The sequence below is a fragment of the Dreissena polymorpha genome, chromosome 2, assembly GCF_020536995.1.
Source record: "Dreissena polymorpha isolate Duluth1 chromosome 2, UMN_Dpol_1.0, whole genome shotgun sequence".
NCBI lineage: Eukaryota > Metazoa > Mollusca > Bivalvia > Myida > Dreissenidae > Dreissena > Dreissena polymorpha.
Window position 1 is genome coordinate 130,673,092 of NC_068356.1, and position 18,779 is coordinate 130,691,870.

The 18,779-nt window shown below is 32.9% G+C and overlaps 1 protein-coding gene across 6 annotated transcripts in view; it reads left to right on the top strand.

Moving 5' to 3' along the window:
* Positions 1–750: 750 nt before the first annotated feature.
* The window catches only part of LOC127869003 (rab11 family-interacting protein 4A-like), a 50,206-nt gene continuing 32,177 nt past the window's right edge, over positions 751–18,779 (top strand). For all 6 annotated transcript variants that reach the window (XR_008044363.1, XR_008044362.1, XM_052411246.1 and 3 more), the window contains exons 1-8: positions 751–913; positions 3,975–4,074; positions 5,599–5,609; positions 5,652–5,729; positions 8,359–8,528; positions 10,374–10,448; positions 11,037–11,090; positions 17,756–17,791. Coding sequence is in view for 4 of the 6 variants with exons in the window: in XM_052411246.1 (XP_052267206.1) it covers positions 776–913; positions 3,975–4,074; positions 5,599–5,609; positions 5,652–5,729; positions 8,359–8,528; positions 10,374–10,448; positions 11,037–11,090; positions 17,756–17,791 (662 nt within the window). In the remaining 2 variants the exon portion in view is untranslated. The remainder of the gene's footprint in view (positions 914–3,974; positions 4,075–5,598; positions 5,610–5,651; positions 5,730–8,358; positions 8,529–10,373; positions 10,449–11,036; positions 11,091–17,755; positions 17,792–18,779) is intronic.

Here is an 18,779-nt window from a genome sequence, read left to right on the forward strand (position 1 = left end):
TGCATTATTATACAGTGCGTTTTAATGTCACGGTAATGTCATGCTTCAACTAAATATCCTTTATTAATTTTATATTACGCATATATATTATTATTACCATAGATCTTTGTTATTAAAACATGCATCTAAAATTTTACAACGTTTATTTTACTTTAGTTATACCAAAGACCTATATATAGTGTATTATAGATCTTTGGTTATATATACATATGCTCAAGTATGCGTATACATTCCGTTGCGTGGTAACTGTATCTAAATTTACGTAAAAATAAATGAGATGCATGGTTTCAGTTCCTACAAAAAAAGGAGTTCAATGAATGAGTGATTGACTAATGGTCGAACGAATGAACAAATTAATTAAGAAATGAACGAACTTAACAAAGATCTATAAATAAACATTATTTATAGATATTTTGACGAACGAACAGATGGTGGATAAATTTGCTTCTCTTTACGAAGTATTTGTCATCGTCGTTAAAAAAACGCATAAAAATGCATTCCTTTGCAAACAGTCAACGCTAATCAATAAGTAGGCCCCAGGTAAATTGACACCTGTCAACCCGGTGAATAAATGCGCGAGAAAAACCATGACTTGTTGAACATGTTGTAATGCTTTGAGCATGTGAAAAACATAGAACAGAATATATAATGATTTCTTTTTTTTATTTGTTAATTCGTATGATGTTTGAGCACGCGTGGATAAGTCTGGCGCACTATTTTTTTGTAAAACATAGCTTCCGGTTAATGGTGTTATGCAGGTAAATTAATGTTGTAAATGGACGTAATGGAGGTGGATTTCACCGAGAAAATAAAAGGAGTTTTTGATGTTTGTGATACTGAAGGAACTGGATTTATAACTGTAGATCATCTGAAAAGCTTAGCCAAAGAACATTTTGGAGCTGATAACGAAGAGGTATTGATATTTTGTTTAAATCAACATTTTATGTCAATTTCATGTTTGTTTACGTTTTTGCATTGATGGGTGGGGTAACGTTAATTGATATTTGCATTAAATTATTTGTGTTTTCTTGTGTTGAATTGATTAGATATGTCATCTTAGATGTGATATTTATTTGTGCAACCAAAACAGTTTTCAATGATGAATAGTAATTGACGATGCATTTATAATAACATTAATCATTTTTGGGGTTTACTTTATGATTTGACTTCCACTTGCCAGGGGCATGTTTCTTTGAACATCTTCTTACCCTGGCCGTAATGAAAACACTGTTACCCAACCTGTTAAGGTAATGTTTCATTGATATATATGTGAATAAACATAACCAGTTCAATCAGATCCGATTATCATCTACAAATTAGTCACAGGTTGGAACTAAATTTAAATTAAATACTCCATAGAACTGCATTTGCAAACTTCAAACAATCTTCACTTTCTATGTGTTTCAAAGTGTTTTGTTTCTCAAAATGAGTTAGTTATAGTTGGTAGAATGACATTTTTATTTATGTTCCTGATACATGTTTTCATAAGGTTACCAGAGTAAGTATATGTATGTGCTTGAGCTATTTTGTCTCAAAGTCAATTAAACAAATGCTTTAATATTTGTTTATAAGTAAATTACTTTTGAAGGAAAATCATGTGGCCACCGCTTATATTTCTGCAAAATAATGATGTGTTATGTTAATTGCTTTTATAATAAAAACAAATAAATAAATTGGCCAAAATGAGATTGCGTCAGGTATTGCTGAACTGTTTTACAGGTATTTTTTAAATATAAAAACAAAATATGTTACCACAAAAAAAACAATTTAGGAAATGAAATGAGCATTTCAAATATTAACAAACTAATGTTATGAGTCATTACGCATTAAGTTTTGAATGATATTTTTTAATAAATTATATTAATAAGTTTCTAACAGGTTCTTTCTACCAAAATGTTCAATAGTCATGTCGAACATATGCATAGTCAGGGTTCGACATTAACTTTTTTTTACAGCAAGACCATCGGACCAGCTCCTCTTAAAATGTACTAGCCCGAATCTGATGTCTACTTGACCATAAATGACATAGCAAATAAACACGATTGTTTTATGTTACTGTTTAATCAGGATTTATCAGTGAATAATCAGTGAACACCAGAAAGTTATTTTGATGCATAGAGTAAAACAATTAAATAAAACTATTATTTTGCTTTTCTTCGTCAAATTCAAGCCATGGGAACTGAGAGTGACTCGATTTTCCATAGGATAAAATTGACGTTTTTGTTTTTCTTCATATTTACGTTTCCTGTCAGTTTTACCGTCGGATTCTTCTTTATTAACTGATTTGTCAGACAAAAATCCGAACTTGGACAAAGCCATTATTTAAATTACATTATCTTGTCTGCTACGCAAAAATGTTTACATTGACGATACCGATTTTTTGATAGAAGTCGTAAAAACATGCTGTAAAGTTTTATGACACTGCAGAAAATCATTAATATTTGTAACAACTTGACCAATGGAAACAAGCAATTCCTGCGGGAAACTCTCATTTGTGTCTAAAAATAGCGATGAATCATGTGAATGCTCCGCGTTAATTTATATACGATAGTTTTGTTTTGATGTAAATAACGGATACGAGAATAATTTTACACATTAAGGAAAAAGGTTTTCACGGCAGTTAGTTATAGTTATATGAATCAGTATAGATTTTTTATGTACGACCAGTCGGACAAGCTAACCCGCAGTTTTACTAGCCCGACCATCGATCTTACTAGACAATGTCTGTCGGACGTGCCTTAGTGTCGAACCCTGATAGTACTCATGACAGCTTATAAATATTTTAAAGCAATTGAAGCTGTTCACAAAAAACAGACTTTACTGACCCATAACCACAGCAAGGCTAAGAGTCCCCAAAAATTAAGGTTGGTCAGGTTAATGAAATCAAATAACTTGTATATGTTTTATTAAATATCATGCTAAAGCCACAACTGAGGTAAGAATTAGCTCTGTTAACTAATTTATTGGTATTAATGAATATTTAAGAAAATATGTAATATTGCAAAACTCTGCTTTTTCTTATATTCTTATATATCCTTAATGATTTATTTTTATGTGAAGGGAAATGTACTTTCACTGCTGATTTTAAGATTAATTTAAACATGTAGTTTGTTTCTGTGTGGTAAATCTACATGTATCACAGATTGGTCTTATCCTAGTTTTCAAACAGATTGAGTTAGTGATAAGATAATAAGCTTTAGAATTTGCAAATGAAAAGCCATATGATTAAGCAAAGAAGTTACTACAAGCATTTAGTCTTCATGTTAGGAGGTCAGAGTGTGATTTAACAGCGGTTTAAGTCTGTAGACCAGTTTTGATTACAATATAATTGTCAATCTCTAAATCTTAAAAGATCAATTAAAGTGCTGTAAGCTCTTTAGAATTATAGTACAATAAGAATGTAAAATCAGCTAAGTTGTAACGTGCCCTGGAAATCATATGAACACTTTAATCTGTTTGAGTTTGTAATTATTTGACTAATGTAAGTTTTCCGCTTGTATCAACAATGCACAGATAAAAAAAGCATCAAAAGAGCTGCTTGTTGTTGAATTACATGCCTTCATTTTAAGTAATCTAAGTACTCGATAATACTGTGATACTTATCAGCATTTAATAGTGATAAATACCTTATGGAAAGGTTTCACAATATTTTTAATTAACCCCTTTTAACCAAATAAGCCAATGGCTGCAATAGAAACACATTTTTAGTGAAATATCCAGGTGCAGCATCCTGCTCCTATTGAATCCCTTCATCAGCGTTAGGTAACTTGGTTAACACAAAAATGTGACAATCATTTATACCACTAGCATTATTCTGTACTCTTAGAAATCTTGAAAGTTGACAAATGTGCTATGTATTGAAAGGAACAGAACAGTACTATTTTTGTTCACGAAGGTACCTGCTTATAAACACTGCCTGCCACATCACTACCTGTCTTCTTTTAAGTTTTAATTTACTACCATTGCCATTTCAGGAGACTGTGGGTATCATCCACCTCCTTGACCCTGAGGGTAAGGGCAAGGTCAGCTTCCAGGACTTTTGTGCTGGTGTGCAGCAAATCCTGGAAGTTCAAGGTCAGTTGAAGTTTGGTTGAGCACATTTTATTGACCTCCAATAAAACCAATTGACATGACGCCTTATCAGTGATCGCTCCGCCCACTTAATCACATGGCTCAGCGGGAAGAAAACCTAGACAAGATAACACCAAAATGGCTTCTTTGCCTATAGACTGCATATAGATTTACGCGATATTCCGGATGATTTTATGGACTTGTTTAACACCATATTACACTTGTAATGGGGTTGATGCCATTAAGTTATTCTGCAAATGCAAAAAATATACGATTAAAGAGAACATCAGCTATTTATAACGGGTAAATCGGTACATTAAACACGCTCTCAAACGCTTGCGCGCTTACCGAAATCGAACCGTTATTACGAGTAATGGTGGTATTTGCAATAAATTAACACTTCACCGGTATTTACCCGTGTTATTAACAAAATTATTACCGAAACATTCCCCCCTACCCGTGTATCTGACACGAAAAAGCGCTTTATAACTGGGAATTCGGTGAAGTTTTACGCACTTTCTGACGCTTAAAATAATAATAAAATGGTTTTCACTTGTTTCTGTCACACACAGAAACGCGATTTTTGACGGAGATTTCGTCAAGTTACATGAATTGGGTACCAAAATTCTCAATTATTTTACATGCACACGTGACATAATACATACTTAATAATGCTTAGTTATTGCTTATATGACATTGTTTGTTAAATAAACAAGTTTGTTAAATAAATTAATGTTCTATAAAGGGGATCTCGGTAATTCTTGAAGCTTCCACTCGCTCTTCTCAAGATCTTTTTTCGGCTTTGGAAACGAAATAAATTCAATGTCACCAACTAATCTGTCAGGATATCGATTGTCTGAGTAACATAATCCCCATTGACATTTAACCATTTTTAATCGTTTCTTTCAAAAGGAAAACAAAAGAAACTCGTTGGAATAAAAGTGAACCTAAACATGTAGCTTGTCTAGAAAATGGCGGACAGGTCGTTGCTAACGAGTGCGCCCGATTAATGGATCGCTGATTGGTGGATCAATTCTAGTGGGCGGAGCGATCATAGATAAGGCGTCATGTCAATTGGTGCATATTGCACTTTTGGTTATATGAAGGTGGTTATTGCTTCAGCATTTCATAATTTGGTGTATCACATTGTGTCATAGATATTGTGTTACAATACACCAAATACAGATCCAGTAAATTGGGGACGCCAGCTGTGTTGAAAACGAAGCATAATAAACTAAAACACGAACAAAATATAGTTCTGACCTACTTAACCTTTAACTCCATATTAACACAAAAACTTAGTTTTGGTTTTCCTTGGTCACCTATGTTGCTTTTTTGTCTTCAATACAATCAATACCTTCACTTGATATAACAGATATAAATACTATTTTGTAAGAAAGACAGAATTACATGAAATGTATAATGTTTTATAATAATATTAACATAACAACTTTGTATAAGATGGTCACATCTGAGAACATATATTATTAAAACCCAGCAATAATGGTTTTCTGATTGTAATTTCAGCAGCCTCAAAGCAGTCAACACCCACAAACACTGGGAACCATACAGATTTCATCCAGTCAACACCCACAAACACTGGGAACCATACAGATTTCATCAACTCATTTCTCATCACTCAACATTCCACACCTGAGGTAAGTGTGACCAGCTTCAGACTATGATGTTGCTGTCAGCAACATTTCTATTATATTTTTTGTTTGTTTTAAATTGCCCTGTTGGGTCATATCCATTATATAGAGGTCCGTTAATCAAACCATACTTTTCCTGGACAAGCTTGGTCAATTAAAGATAACAAGTTATTTTATAACAAAAATGAAAAAACATTAAGGGAAGAATGCATTCATGTTTTGAATAAAACCTAATTATTGTTGACTGTTTTTTTTTATTGGTGTACAGCTGGTCACCATTTCAAAGCGACAAACATCCATTTGTAGGGCACTTCTTCCTGTTGATGTATACGATTGCACCCAATATCAAGAGTACATGTTAAGCCACATTTCTTTACAATGGTAGTTGTTTGTTTATTTCAATGATTACTTTATCTGATAGACCATAGTGGTGTATGCTTTCAGATACTGGATACCCAGTATAGCAGCCAATGTAACAAAAGACACAATGACTGTGATCACATAAAAGAGTTAATACAAAGCTATCCAGGCCAACCCTCAGTAGTCGAGGCTTATTTATTTGTTTCAGTTTTTAACATACAATTATGGAGTGATAGTGATTTATAGATGGTAGCACACCCTGTAGCACACCAATATATATTTTGTAGTGAACATAATGCCAGTCTTATAAGGTTGTTGTTTTAAGAAAATGAAGTTCTTGTTGCAAAAGTTCAGATGTTTCTTCTCAAACTTTGGACCTTGCACCACATGATCATGTCTAGTCAGTACACTCCTTGCTAGTAAACTTTTAAAAGCTACAGAAAATGTTGTTATAAAAATTAATGTTTCTGTCCAAAGAAGTCTTGATAGTGTTGTTAAACTCATATTTTTCTTTTACCTTGTGTGACCTTCGGGAAATTAATAAAAGAACATTAAAATAAGCATATTTGTATGTGATTTATGGCATGTATGCAGCGTATTTTAAGTCCTGCTAGGATTATTTTGTTTCCTGAACAAACAAAAAATACATTTAAAGACTAAGCATCTTTTAATTGTAAAATATTTTCAATTATTGAATTGCTCTGAACTGAGCCCATGTAATATTTATATGTTGCATGCTATAAGTTATTGTGCTTTAACATAACACAATTTGTACTGATAACTAATCTTAATACTATATTGATATTTGTAATTATTATACAACTGCAGCAGAACAGCATGTATAAAGAAAACCTGTGATTTAGTTTAGGTTATTTTTAAAACTATTGACAATTCCAATACATCTGAAAAATGAAATGACGTGATAGCTCACATATAGGTGACTGTTTGGAAATTTGCACTTATAATTGTATTTGGTATGTAGTAATGCCAGATGTGAGCCAGCAATGAATAATTCATTAATGCCTAGTAAGGTGTGTTCTGGAATTCACTAAACACTCCATACTTCATAAAATAGTATGAGATTATTGATTCACATGTCTAATATGAAATAACATCATTGATTAAACCTGATTTATATTACTTGTATATGCATTGATTGTATAGTCTTGCTTATAGATACAAGAAGATGTTGCGTGGTTGTGAATCAAGGGTAATGCAATTGCTTAATAGAAATCTAATCAAATTCAAGATTGAAATCGGCCAGGTACCTTATAGCAAAAACTTAAACCAAATTAAAACCCAATTTCAAACAGCATAATTACAGTACACTGCATGAAATGTATGGTTGTTTCTGTAATTGTTTGTGATCACAACTTGATGATCAAATTCAAAGTTGATGCAGACAAAAATATTGTGGAATTTCTAAGATTGTAGAATGTGCAGACCTGTTGGCAATGGTATTGATCTTAGCTTTTATGTTCTTGGGTGTTGGTCGATTTTCACTCTTATTTCTGGGAGTCAGTGGAATATTTAACCAATTCGCAGGCTTTCAAGTGATGGGAATATACTCTTGACTGATTAATTTGTCGCTCCTATTGCTGTTAATGTGTATTGTTTGTTTTTTGCCAAAAAAATCTGTGATAAAGCACATTTTGGCAAGAAAGAAATTAATTAAGAAAGTCAAGGTGTCAGAAAAATAGAAACAGTTAATATATTGATTATACCGACAGTGCAATTGATTTTTTTGTATGATGATTGTTTTGTGAATTGGATCTCAATGACCACAGTCAGTGAAAAGGTATTTATGAATGAAATTTAAAGTTGTTGTGAATAACTATAATTAATTGCGCAGTGGCGTGCAAAAATGGGTCCTTTGCTATATGGGACCTGTGTAGCTTCAGACTAATGTGAATTCAACTCATTAACTTACATGTAGCTTCAGTTTAGTATACACTCTTCAAAAGATATATTTTATTCGAGGGAGATGAAAATTAACATGACAAAAATTGGCTTACACTTAAAATCTTATGATATTGTATTTTCATTTAATGTGTATTATATCAAAAGGAATAATGATTATTGTAAAAAATTATAAGTATATATGTTGACGATATGTTTTCTGAGAGTCTCTGTTGTAATTAATTTTTTCCAGATTCCTGATATTGGAAATTTCGATAACTGGAGATGTCCAACAACTCAAACATTTCTGTCATAGAGTTTCATAGGGAAGTTTAACTGTTAGTTATTTTGTTAATAATCAGGATTTTGTTCACAGACAAGAGATGCATCGGAAGCAAGTGCCTTCACATTTAACGAGTATGACACAAACACAGATGAAGATGGGGGCCAGTTGTTGATAGATTTCTCAACGCCTGAAACTACCCGTCGTAACTTGTTCCCGACATCATCACATGGTCACAGTAGTGGAAGGTCATCAGTAACTAGGTCATTATCAGTATTGTGTAATTGGGGGGGGACACAAGGTAAAGTCTTACATGGCACAATTAATTAGGATATATTTTCCTCTGAAACCATAAGACACAGAGGTTTAATATTTGGTATGTAATATCATATTGCGGTCTTCAACAAATTGTGTTCAAATCCGGCCAACTTATAATCAAAATTGGCCACAACCTTGTGATTACATGATTTGTATATACTTCTATTATCATAATAGTTCTTTCTCTGAAATGGCAGTGCAATAGTTGGTGTGTAACGTTGTATAGTCTATTTAATTCATTAATTAATGTCTTTTCAAACCAAAACACCATGCACCTGTGGTCAAACAACCCATTGGGTAAGACTATTGCGTCAGACTATTGCGACAAACTCTAGTTTTGTGCCAGAACATCTTGTTCAAGGCATTGCATGTGCAGAAAAAACAGGAATTTAAATTAAACTATTTCGCACAATGAACCTGGAAGCTTTATTGTGAAACATCTTGGATGAGTCATAGTATTGAAATGCCAGATTTAAAGTGTTGTTTCTTTTCTCTGCATTTGCTGCAGAAACATTTTGTTATGTCAGTAAGCCTTGACTTTTGTTATCTATTATCAGCAGTGTTACATGTATATGTCGGCCTCATATCATTGGACTGTGATTGCAATATTTAAAATGTTGTGACAGTTGTCACATGTATCAAGGATGTAAAATGTCGTAATGAAAATAATTTTAACCACAAATTATATTATACCTCCATGTCATACAACCTTACATGACTGTGCACATGTACATGTGTTAAAAATTTGTGATAAACTTTGTTGATTAAGGCCATTTTAGTTCTCCAATTGCTTGTTTATGCCTTCAAATTGATTGCCAGCATAGTTACAGGATAACAACTTTAATAAGTACTAGTATTACCTCTGAAGTGGACTGTTGGTACAGGTTTTCTCAGGTTGCTGTTAAAAGTCAATGTTTTAATGGGTCTTACAAGCTTAACATGAGTTGACCATTGATAATTTTGACATTTGTTGTTAACAAGCCAGCCTTACTTGAACAGTTCTGTCAGATCTGACAATCCATTAATCACTGTATTTGCAACAAATGAAGCCTTCTTAGCCAAAAAAATCTTCGTGTTTGGTGACAAAAGCATTCTCACAGTTGAGCAGTTGTAGATAATGTTAATGTCCACATTTTAGTGAGATAAAAGTAAATTATGATAACAGGTCATCTTTGATTAATACTTTAATGATGGTAATGGTTGTTGCATTGTATCTCCATACATTTTTAGACCAGATTAAATTTAAAATGTTTAATAATATGTTGTCATTTTTGTTTTGTGTCATTTAACCTGTTCTGTATTCATGTTAATATTCTGGATTTGTTTATTCTTCAACAGACTTCCTATGTATTTGCACTGCCAACAGAAACATTCTTACATTTGTAAACTTAATTAAAACTTATTTGTGTCGACACAATGCCTCTGTCCCAAGCCTTAGTATAATAGGCAGATGGCACAATTTACACAAATACAAATTATGCTGACAACAAACATGGCAAAGGTAATGACAAAATAAACTTGTGGTATTATTGGATAATACATATCCATACAATTGTAATCAGTTAACAAACAAGCACCAAAATGAACTGGTAAAATTGCAAAGAATTTCAACATGAATTCAACTTCAAATATGTCTTTGATTATATCAATTATAGTTCATTATTAATTTTTAAATATATCAAGAGATTAAATGAAGAGCATCATACCATTTAAATGGAAGACAAATCGAGCGCGCTGTCTTGGAACAGCTCTTGATAAGTGTTTGTAATATGCATGTGTGTGTTTTTCAGTAAAACAGATGAAGAAAATTTCGAGGATTATGGTGCTGTAGATCTCGAGTCTGACTCCTCAGATGCTAATTTATCGTAAGTGTGAGAATTAACATTCAAATGTAAATGTTTTGAAGTGTTTTGTGACAGAATATACCCAGACTTGTGTCCCCTGATGTATTGCTTAATCAGCCGTCCTGTTACTTTGTTAAAACACCTCTGTAGCATATTGTTTACAATACTTGCAAAAGCTTAAGCAATTTTACTATTTGACACAAAATTGTAATATTACAGTTTCAACCAATTTTTAGCTTGGCTGTTTTTGGAGAAACTCGAGGTATTGTCAAAGCCAGCTCGCCGTCCGCGACGTGCGAAAACCTTGACATTTGTCTCTAAAATCAAAGTGCTTCCACCTACAACTTTGAAACTTCATATGTAGGTGCACCTTGATGAGTTCTACATGCCACACCCATTTTTGGGGTCACTAGGTCAAAGGTCAAGGTCACTGTGACCTCTTTAAAAAATAATAATCTGACAATCTTTCTTTTATTCAAAACTGCACCCTCAGCCGAGCGTTGGCACCCGTTATGCGGTGCTCTTGTTTTCTTGAACCTTCCACTCTTTACACATCATTACACCTGTTCTCTAACATTTCAACAGCTACCCACAATTCCCTGATTTCAGTTGCGACAGTAGCCATAGGTCCCGCCTTCGAAGTCCTCGAAATCGACATAAAGGGTAAGCACTTAAATATCTCACATTAAATGTTTTAATTTACTAGCAGAGTAGTTAACCAGAATATTGCTTAGGATGCAGTTTTGTTTGAACATGGTTGTTTGTCAATGGATATGAAGTGGAATTTAATACGTAAGCTATTTTTTACCATTGAAATTAAAATCCATTATTGGTCAACACAGTCTTTGAAAAAAATTATCTTCTGATCTAATATACTATTAGACATAAATTTAACCTGTATGATTTTTTTTCTTGAACATATCCAAAATAAAAATTGCAGCATGATTTTGCTGTTCACTATTTTTGTATGCCCCCGGATCAAAAGATCTCGGGTATATTGTTTTTGGCCTGTCTGTCTGTCATTTATTCATTCATTGTATGTGTGTGTCCCAAAACTTTAACCTTGGTTAAAGTTTGATAACTTTTGCAATATTGAAGATAGCAACTTCATATTTGCCATGCATGTGTATCTCCTCACAGAGCTGCACATTTTAAGTGGTAAAAAGTCATGGTCAAGGTCATCCTTTATGGTCAACGGTCTAATATCATTGTATTTTTATGCCCCCTTTTCGAAGAAATGGTGGCAGATAGTGATCAGACTGTCCATCTGTCTGTCTTTCCTTCACACTTTGCGTTTAGGTTTCGAAAAATGCTCATAACTTCTATGTCCCTTGAGATATAACCTTCATATTTGGTATACCGGTACATGTGTATATGGACAAGGCCTTTCCATACGTACAAAAATTTTGACCCCTGTGACCTTGAACTTAGGGTCCGCGTTTAGGTTTCGAAATCTGCGTTTAGGTTTCGAATAATGCTCATAACTTCTATGTCCCTTGAGATATAACCTTCATATTTGGTAAGCATGTGTATGTGGACAAGGCCTTTCCATATGCACAAAAATTCTTACACATGTAAAATTGACCTTCAACTTATGGTCTGCGTTTAGGTTTGGAAATCTGCGTTAAGGTTTCGAAAAATGCTCGTAACTTCTATGTCCCTTGAGATATAACCTTCATATTGGGTATGCATGTGTATATGGACAAGGCCTTTCCATACGCACAAAATTTTTACCCCTGTGACCTTGACCTTGAACTTAGGATCCGTGTTTAGGTTTCGAAATCTGCGTTTAGGTTTTGAAAAATGCTCATAACTTCTATGTCCCTTGAGATATAACCTTCATATTTGTTATGCATGTGTATACGGACAAGGCCTTTCCATACGCACACAAATTTTGACCCCTGTGACCTTGACCTTAGGGTCCGCATTTAGGTTTCGAAATCTGTGTTTAGGTTTCGAAAAAAGCTCATAACTTCTATCAAGCGTTTATATGGGGTATAAGTCATCCTATGGTGACAGCTCTTGTTCTTTCCTAAAAAATTTCTAATGGTGCATTATAAGTTCAGGCCGCATTATGATATGGTTTTAAAATCTCTAAATCTAACTTAGGAGCCAATAACTATCCAAGTTTATTCATCACCTTTTTCTTTAAAAAAGTGACGGATGTTACAAGGTAAAGAATACATAAATTAATTCTTTTACTTTATCCTGTGCACAAAAAGTAAATTTTTTTTTTGAAAAACAATATCTGAAAAGTTAATTTCCAAAATTATGTTTAATATCTTGTAAATACACAAAAAACTACATCATTATAAACAATTATTAGTAAAGAGCATGACATATACTTGGTTTCTTTCTACAGCTTGTGTTACGCCTATTTTAATACTGGTATAATTATAGGTGATTAAAGCTGATTTTAGTATAATGCTAGACTTACTTAACATAAAAGGCAAGACATTTGTATCACTACTGTAGAGTGACATTTCAGATAAATGGACAGATCTAGACATATGTAACCTAGGGGGTAATTTAATTACTATAATCTAATAACTAGTTATCATGTTTTGTACCCTGCCATTAATATTAGTACTGTTCATTATTCATTGCTTGCCCTTCAAGTTACTTGAGTTATTTTTTATCTTGATACATGACAAAGCTTATTTGATATTCACCTTAACACAAACAGGCAATTTTTATTAATATTTTGTTGCAGATTTTTGCCATAAGTGTTATAGTTCCATTGCTATTTGATTTTCTGAAAAATTTCAACATTGAAATTGAAAAAATATTGCATCAAGAAAAAATGTTGGTAATGAATTCTTATATAGTATTCAGCTGGCAAATATACCAATTACACATTTATTGTATGAAATAAAAGATAATTCTTTAATGCTTATAACAGTAATTTGGACAAAGCATACACTTTGCGTTAAAAAACTATTCATAAAAACCGCAATAATAAGTCTTAAACAATTGGAAGAAAGGAAAACATTATTCTCATTCAAACTGAAAACATATTTTCAAATCAAGTTAAAATAAAAATATTTTTCAATTTCTCATTTGTTACAGAAATTTCTTATGTGCAATATTTATTTTCCAGACATAAGCTTGTCAAGTATTATTAGCTCTTGTCTGGTTAAGGTAATGGAAAGACATATTAACAAAGTTAACATATAGAAATGTCGATTTGGTAAATAAACATAATCAATATGCCTACTTGTTGCTGCTAACGTGCACAAGCATTCTTAGCTAATATCATTTGACCATCACTTACATCGTTTTGGTATTCAATGAAGTTGTGGTTTGTTTCATTTGACACTCAGGTGAACACTTGTCTATACATATTGCATTAATTGCTGAATCTGTGAAGCAGCATTAGTACAAATCCTTGCACTTGAAAATTAGAATATATGCAGTTCAATATAAATTAGATGTTTAAATTTGTCGATATGTTGTACATGTATGCATCAGTAAAATGGAGTTAACTGCTTGATAAAATAGCATAAGCATGCGAAAATGGGTCTTATGCAAGCATGGCTTTAGACCAGACAGTGCAGTCACTTTAAAGTCACACGATTTTTGTGGTCACATTAAGCAGTCAAAGTAGCCTGTACGGACTGCGTTGGCTGTTCTGGAGATATGCTGGGCATATAATGCATAAGACTGAATGTTTGCAAACTTTTGAGTTGTTTTATCTCTTTGATATCTGGTTGCTGTTGTTTAAAAGAATATACAGATGATTCTGAATGGTAATGAAAATGTATCTGACCAATCTATAAATACAAGTCTAATTAATTATATTCATGTCAAGGTCTGCTGGGTAATTATATATAATTCAACATTCCTCAATTGTAACATATATAGCTTGACACTTCCAATTGAAACATTTTAAAAATAATCTTATTCTAATATCTTGTTCTGCAAATACCAAATTGGTATTATAATTGACCCAATAATGCAAGTGGTAAGTGGACCCAAATTATAGCTTGTTTAAAATTTGATATTTAGAAATTGCTCTGTCATATACTTGCAAAGCGACCACCCCCAACGAAAATCCGACTAGCATTTGGTAGAGCTTTAAATAATAAATGAGCTTCAAACTTTATGGCAAACAATTCAATATAAGTAAAAACATCATGTAAACCAATATCTAGCCCACATTATTTATTGATTGCATTTGCCATTAAAACCTTAATTTTAGATAAATATTAAAACAAATGTATTTTTTCAATGTTTGCTTTGCTGAAGTTTTTCTTTATTTCTACAACATGTATGGATTTCAAAACTATTTAAACAGCACAAAGTTTTTGCACATTATAACAGTTTACAATAGTTTCAAACTTAGTTTACAGAATAAACAAAAAAAACATATGCATACTTAGTTATACAATTATATATTTATATTAGACATAAGAAGCGAGATATGATGTAAGTTGCAGCACCTGAGGGTTGTAGTGGTGGAGGCATTGCTCCTTATGTCATATAGAACCCACATTTGTGTTTGTTGTTTTACATGATATATATTGTGTTTGCATAGGGTACATGAAATCACAAAAGAAAAGAACAAAAATGATTTATCATTTAGTGTCTATCCCTCTGTGCAAGGTTAGGTTTATTATAATTTGCCCAGCACCAGTCCTGGGAAGTTGTACATTTGTTGCTTATGGCAATTTGTTGTCCATACAGGGCTGTTGCTAACTTTGGGGCCGGGGCCCTTAGAGGGGGGAATTTCGCGTTGTTTTGGGCGAAAAGGGGAATTTCATAAGATCTTTTCACCAACCATTCAACACTTAAAATTGCTATATTTTAATGTGATTTACATAAATATACATTTAATCAAAGGTTACTAGCACGATGCCAGCTGGCAACATAGGTATAAAATTATTTTATTTTTTGGGAGGGGGGAATGTTTAGCTGAAATAGGGGAAAAAGTATACTTTTTTTCATGGGGGAAGACGCTGATATTCGGCGGTAAAAAGGGCTAATTGAGGGCCCTGCCATATAATTTATTTAATATCACCCAGCCCCTCTTGGATCTTTATTTTATTTGGTTCATATTTCAATGGGGCCATTCTGCGAAATACAGGAATTTTCTGTCCATGTTTTGCATATTTAAATATCAATTTTCCTATGTTAAATTACACATTACGCATTGGTAGGTGCTGGCAAATACATTTAAGTGAAAAGAAGTAGCAACATTCATGTCATAGGTGGTGGTGTTTGCTCTGGCAACAAACATTTATTGGCAGTTTCCGGGTTTTTCAAATGCACCAGTATTAACATTTTAATCAAGTCCAATTTCATTTGTTTGCTGATCCAATGCCCCATAGCTTATTAATTACAATGTTTTATTTGATTTGTAACCAGTCAGTGTTTTGCAAACTGTAGCAAACATTAATTGACCTCATACCCAGTATTTGTGTTAGTTTTATGTGATATTTATACCGTTATTACTCTATGTTTTCGGACACTCTTAAGTTTTCGGACACCACATCTAATGACACTTCGATCATGGGGTTTTACAACCAGATTAACATCATAAAACATGGCAGGTGCATGCATAAGGGCAACGGACCATTACATTTGCGTTATTGGGTAAATAACCTTATAAACCGGTATTTAACACTGGTTTCGCCCGATAGCATAGGCGTTATGACAATTACCAGGGGTAGTGCCAATTAACAGTTCATTTATATTCCGCAATGGTACTTCCGGTACCCCTTCTCCGTAAAATAACTGTGACAAATACTTAACGCTTCAAAGAGTGATGCACCCTATTGCAAGTTTTACTAACATAGGAAGGTAGACAACAACTAACGGAAATGAAAAACAAAGAATTCTTAGTTTGCAGTTTTATTTCGTTAATTACAGGTTCATACTAGCGAGTATCGGTACATAACACGCTCATCTTTGAACTTGTTGGTCAAACCTTGTAGTAACTTTCTGTCAAATAAATTAAGCATTAAAAATTATTTAAAATGCAGTGCAAACATATATAACTGTAATTTATACAATACGGCATGGTATTTTACAAGCGCGTGCTATTACCGGTAGTCGTTGATACAATTTACGCTATTTTCGGACACTGCAATTTTCAACTCTAAATTTTCGGACACCTGTATTTTTCGTATCTAAGTTTTCTGACACGAAAAAAATTAGTAATTTTAAAGTGTCCGAAAACATAGAGTAATTACGGTATTCTGTGCAATCTATACAAGGTTTGCTGTAAGACAAGCATGCGTGTTAATTGTTGGGCGTGAAACCATTCTATCTGATAAAGAAATGTTGTGCATATTGATACATATACTTTCACACTTAAACCCACAAAAAAAATTTAGTTTTAAAAATCTTTGACAGATCATGCAGTTCCTGATGTAATTCAGCGCTACTATATTGCATAAGCCACATTATGATGTTTGGCAGACCTCAACAATTTAATTTACTTGCATATGGTGAGCGTACAGTAAATCGTCATTCTTAATGTGGAATACACTGCCTGCAGCTGTATACACTCAAGAAAAGTTATAATACACACAACATAAATTGTTGCTTTATCTTTTCTAATATAAATGTCATGATGAATTGCAGCTTGCAATTTGAGATGAGATAATTTAACTCTACCTGCCTGTATTTATACCATTATTAATCAATTTAAGAAGGATTTTTATGTTTATCAGGGTTAAGCTCTAATTTCATATTGAATGCATTATGCATCTTATTGTATATTACAACTTTTGCTGAGTGTAAGGTAGTGCAGTGGTGTGGGGGAAGAAAATGTATTAAACCGCCCATGTATGATGACTCACCTGTTCGTGTCAGGAGTTTGAATTCATTATGCAGTCAAACATTGTAATTATGTGCCTCGTTGGATAATGATTTAGTTGCAAATGTCTTATGTAGTTTTGTATTAGGTATAGTATGGATGAGTGAGTGAACTGACAGCTTTATTTTGGAAAATTTATACTTCGATTAAGTGGTTAATAATGGAAGTAAACTATACAGTTTATTCTATTTGGTTTTAGTTCAACAGTTGAACTAAATTATTTATAATTTAAAGGGAAATGTATATATATATATATATATATATATATATATATATATATATATATATATATATATATATATATATATATATATATATATATATATATATATATATATATACTATTGATGACTTATTGATATCATGAGTGAGATTATTACATTTGTGAAATCCACCATTTACTATTAAATTACTCACATGACTACTCATGAATATCAGACATATTTAAAGGTGATGTCATTTTGACAGTGTTAAAATGTATGTATGTTTGTATCTTTATTTTCAGTCCAAACAGAAGAATATCATCTGCAGTGTATGCTAGGTAAGTCATGTTTATTTTGGCTTTGAATCACTAAGGGGGGGGTCATGAAACAGAAATATTTCTTAATAACATGGCATATGCATTTTCATAATTAGGTTATTTCTAATGTTAGTGTACTGTTAAATCACATATTATTCAACATTGTGCTTATCAATTTCTAAACAAGCGAGTCAGTTATTTACATAAATGCAGGAAAAGATAACTCAGTTCTTTACCTAGTATATGTCAATAAGAATCATTGTCCATGCAGTTTTCAGTAAATCACACTTCCTCTGTTATAATGTTCTCACAAACTGAACTTAACCAAGAACAACAACAGATTAAATAATTGTAATTGATCCACTTTTTTTGCTCTGGTAAATGCTGAATGCGTGGTATGGTCTATGATTACCCTGTTGAGTCCTTTTCATCTGGAATAGATTTTCCTTTGGAAGTGATTTCCTTTAACCCTTTGCATGCTGGGAAATTTGTCTTCTGCTAAAATGTCGTCTGCTGAATTTTTAAGATAAGCATTTTCTTCGATTTTTTTCAAAGAATACTATCAGAATAGCAAACAGTTTGGATCCTGATGAGACGCCACCTTCTGTGGCGTCTCATCTGGATCCAAACTGTTTGCAAAGGCCTTCACAATTCGGTTCCCGCACTGAAAGAGTTAACAATGAAAATCAGTTAAAGCAGAAAGTGTTGTCTCTGATAAGCCTGTGCAGACCGCACAAGTTATCTTATGCAACAATTAATGCACATGTGAGGCTCAGTTACATTTTCTACATATGCTGAATGATAAATGATGTAGGCTTAATGTTAGTAATGCCATTAGAAATCACATTATGGATGCACTTTGGTTTTTATTTTTGTTTAGACAACACACATTTTTATGCCCCCCTTTGACGAAGAGGGGGTATATTGTTTTGCACATGTCGGTAGGTCAGTCCGTCCGTCCACCAGATGGTTTCCGGATGATGACTCAAAAACGCTTACGCCTAGGATC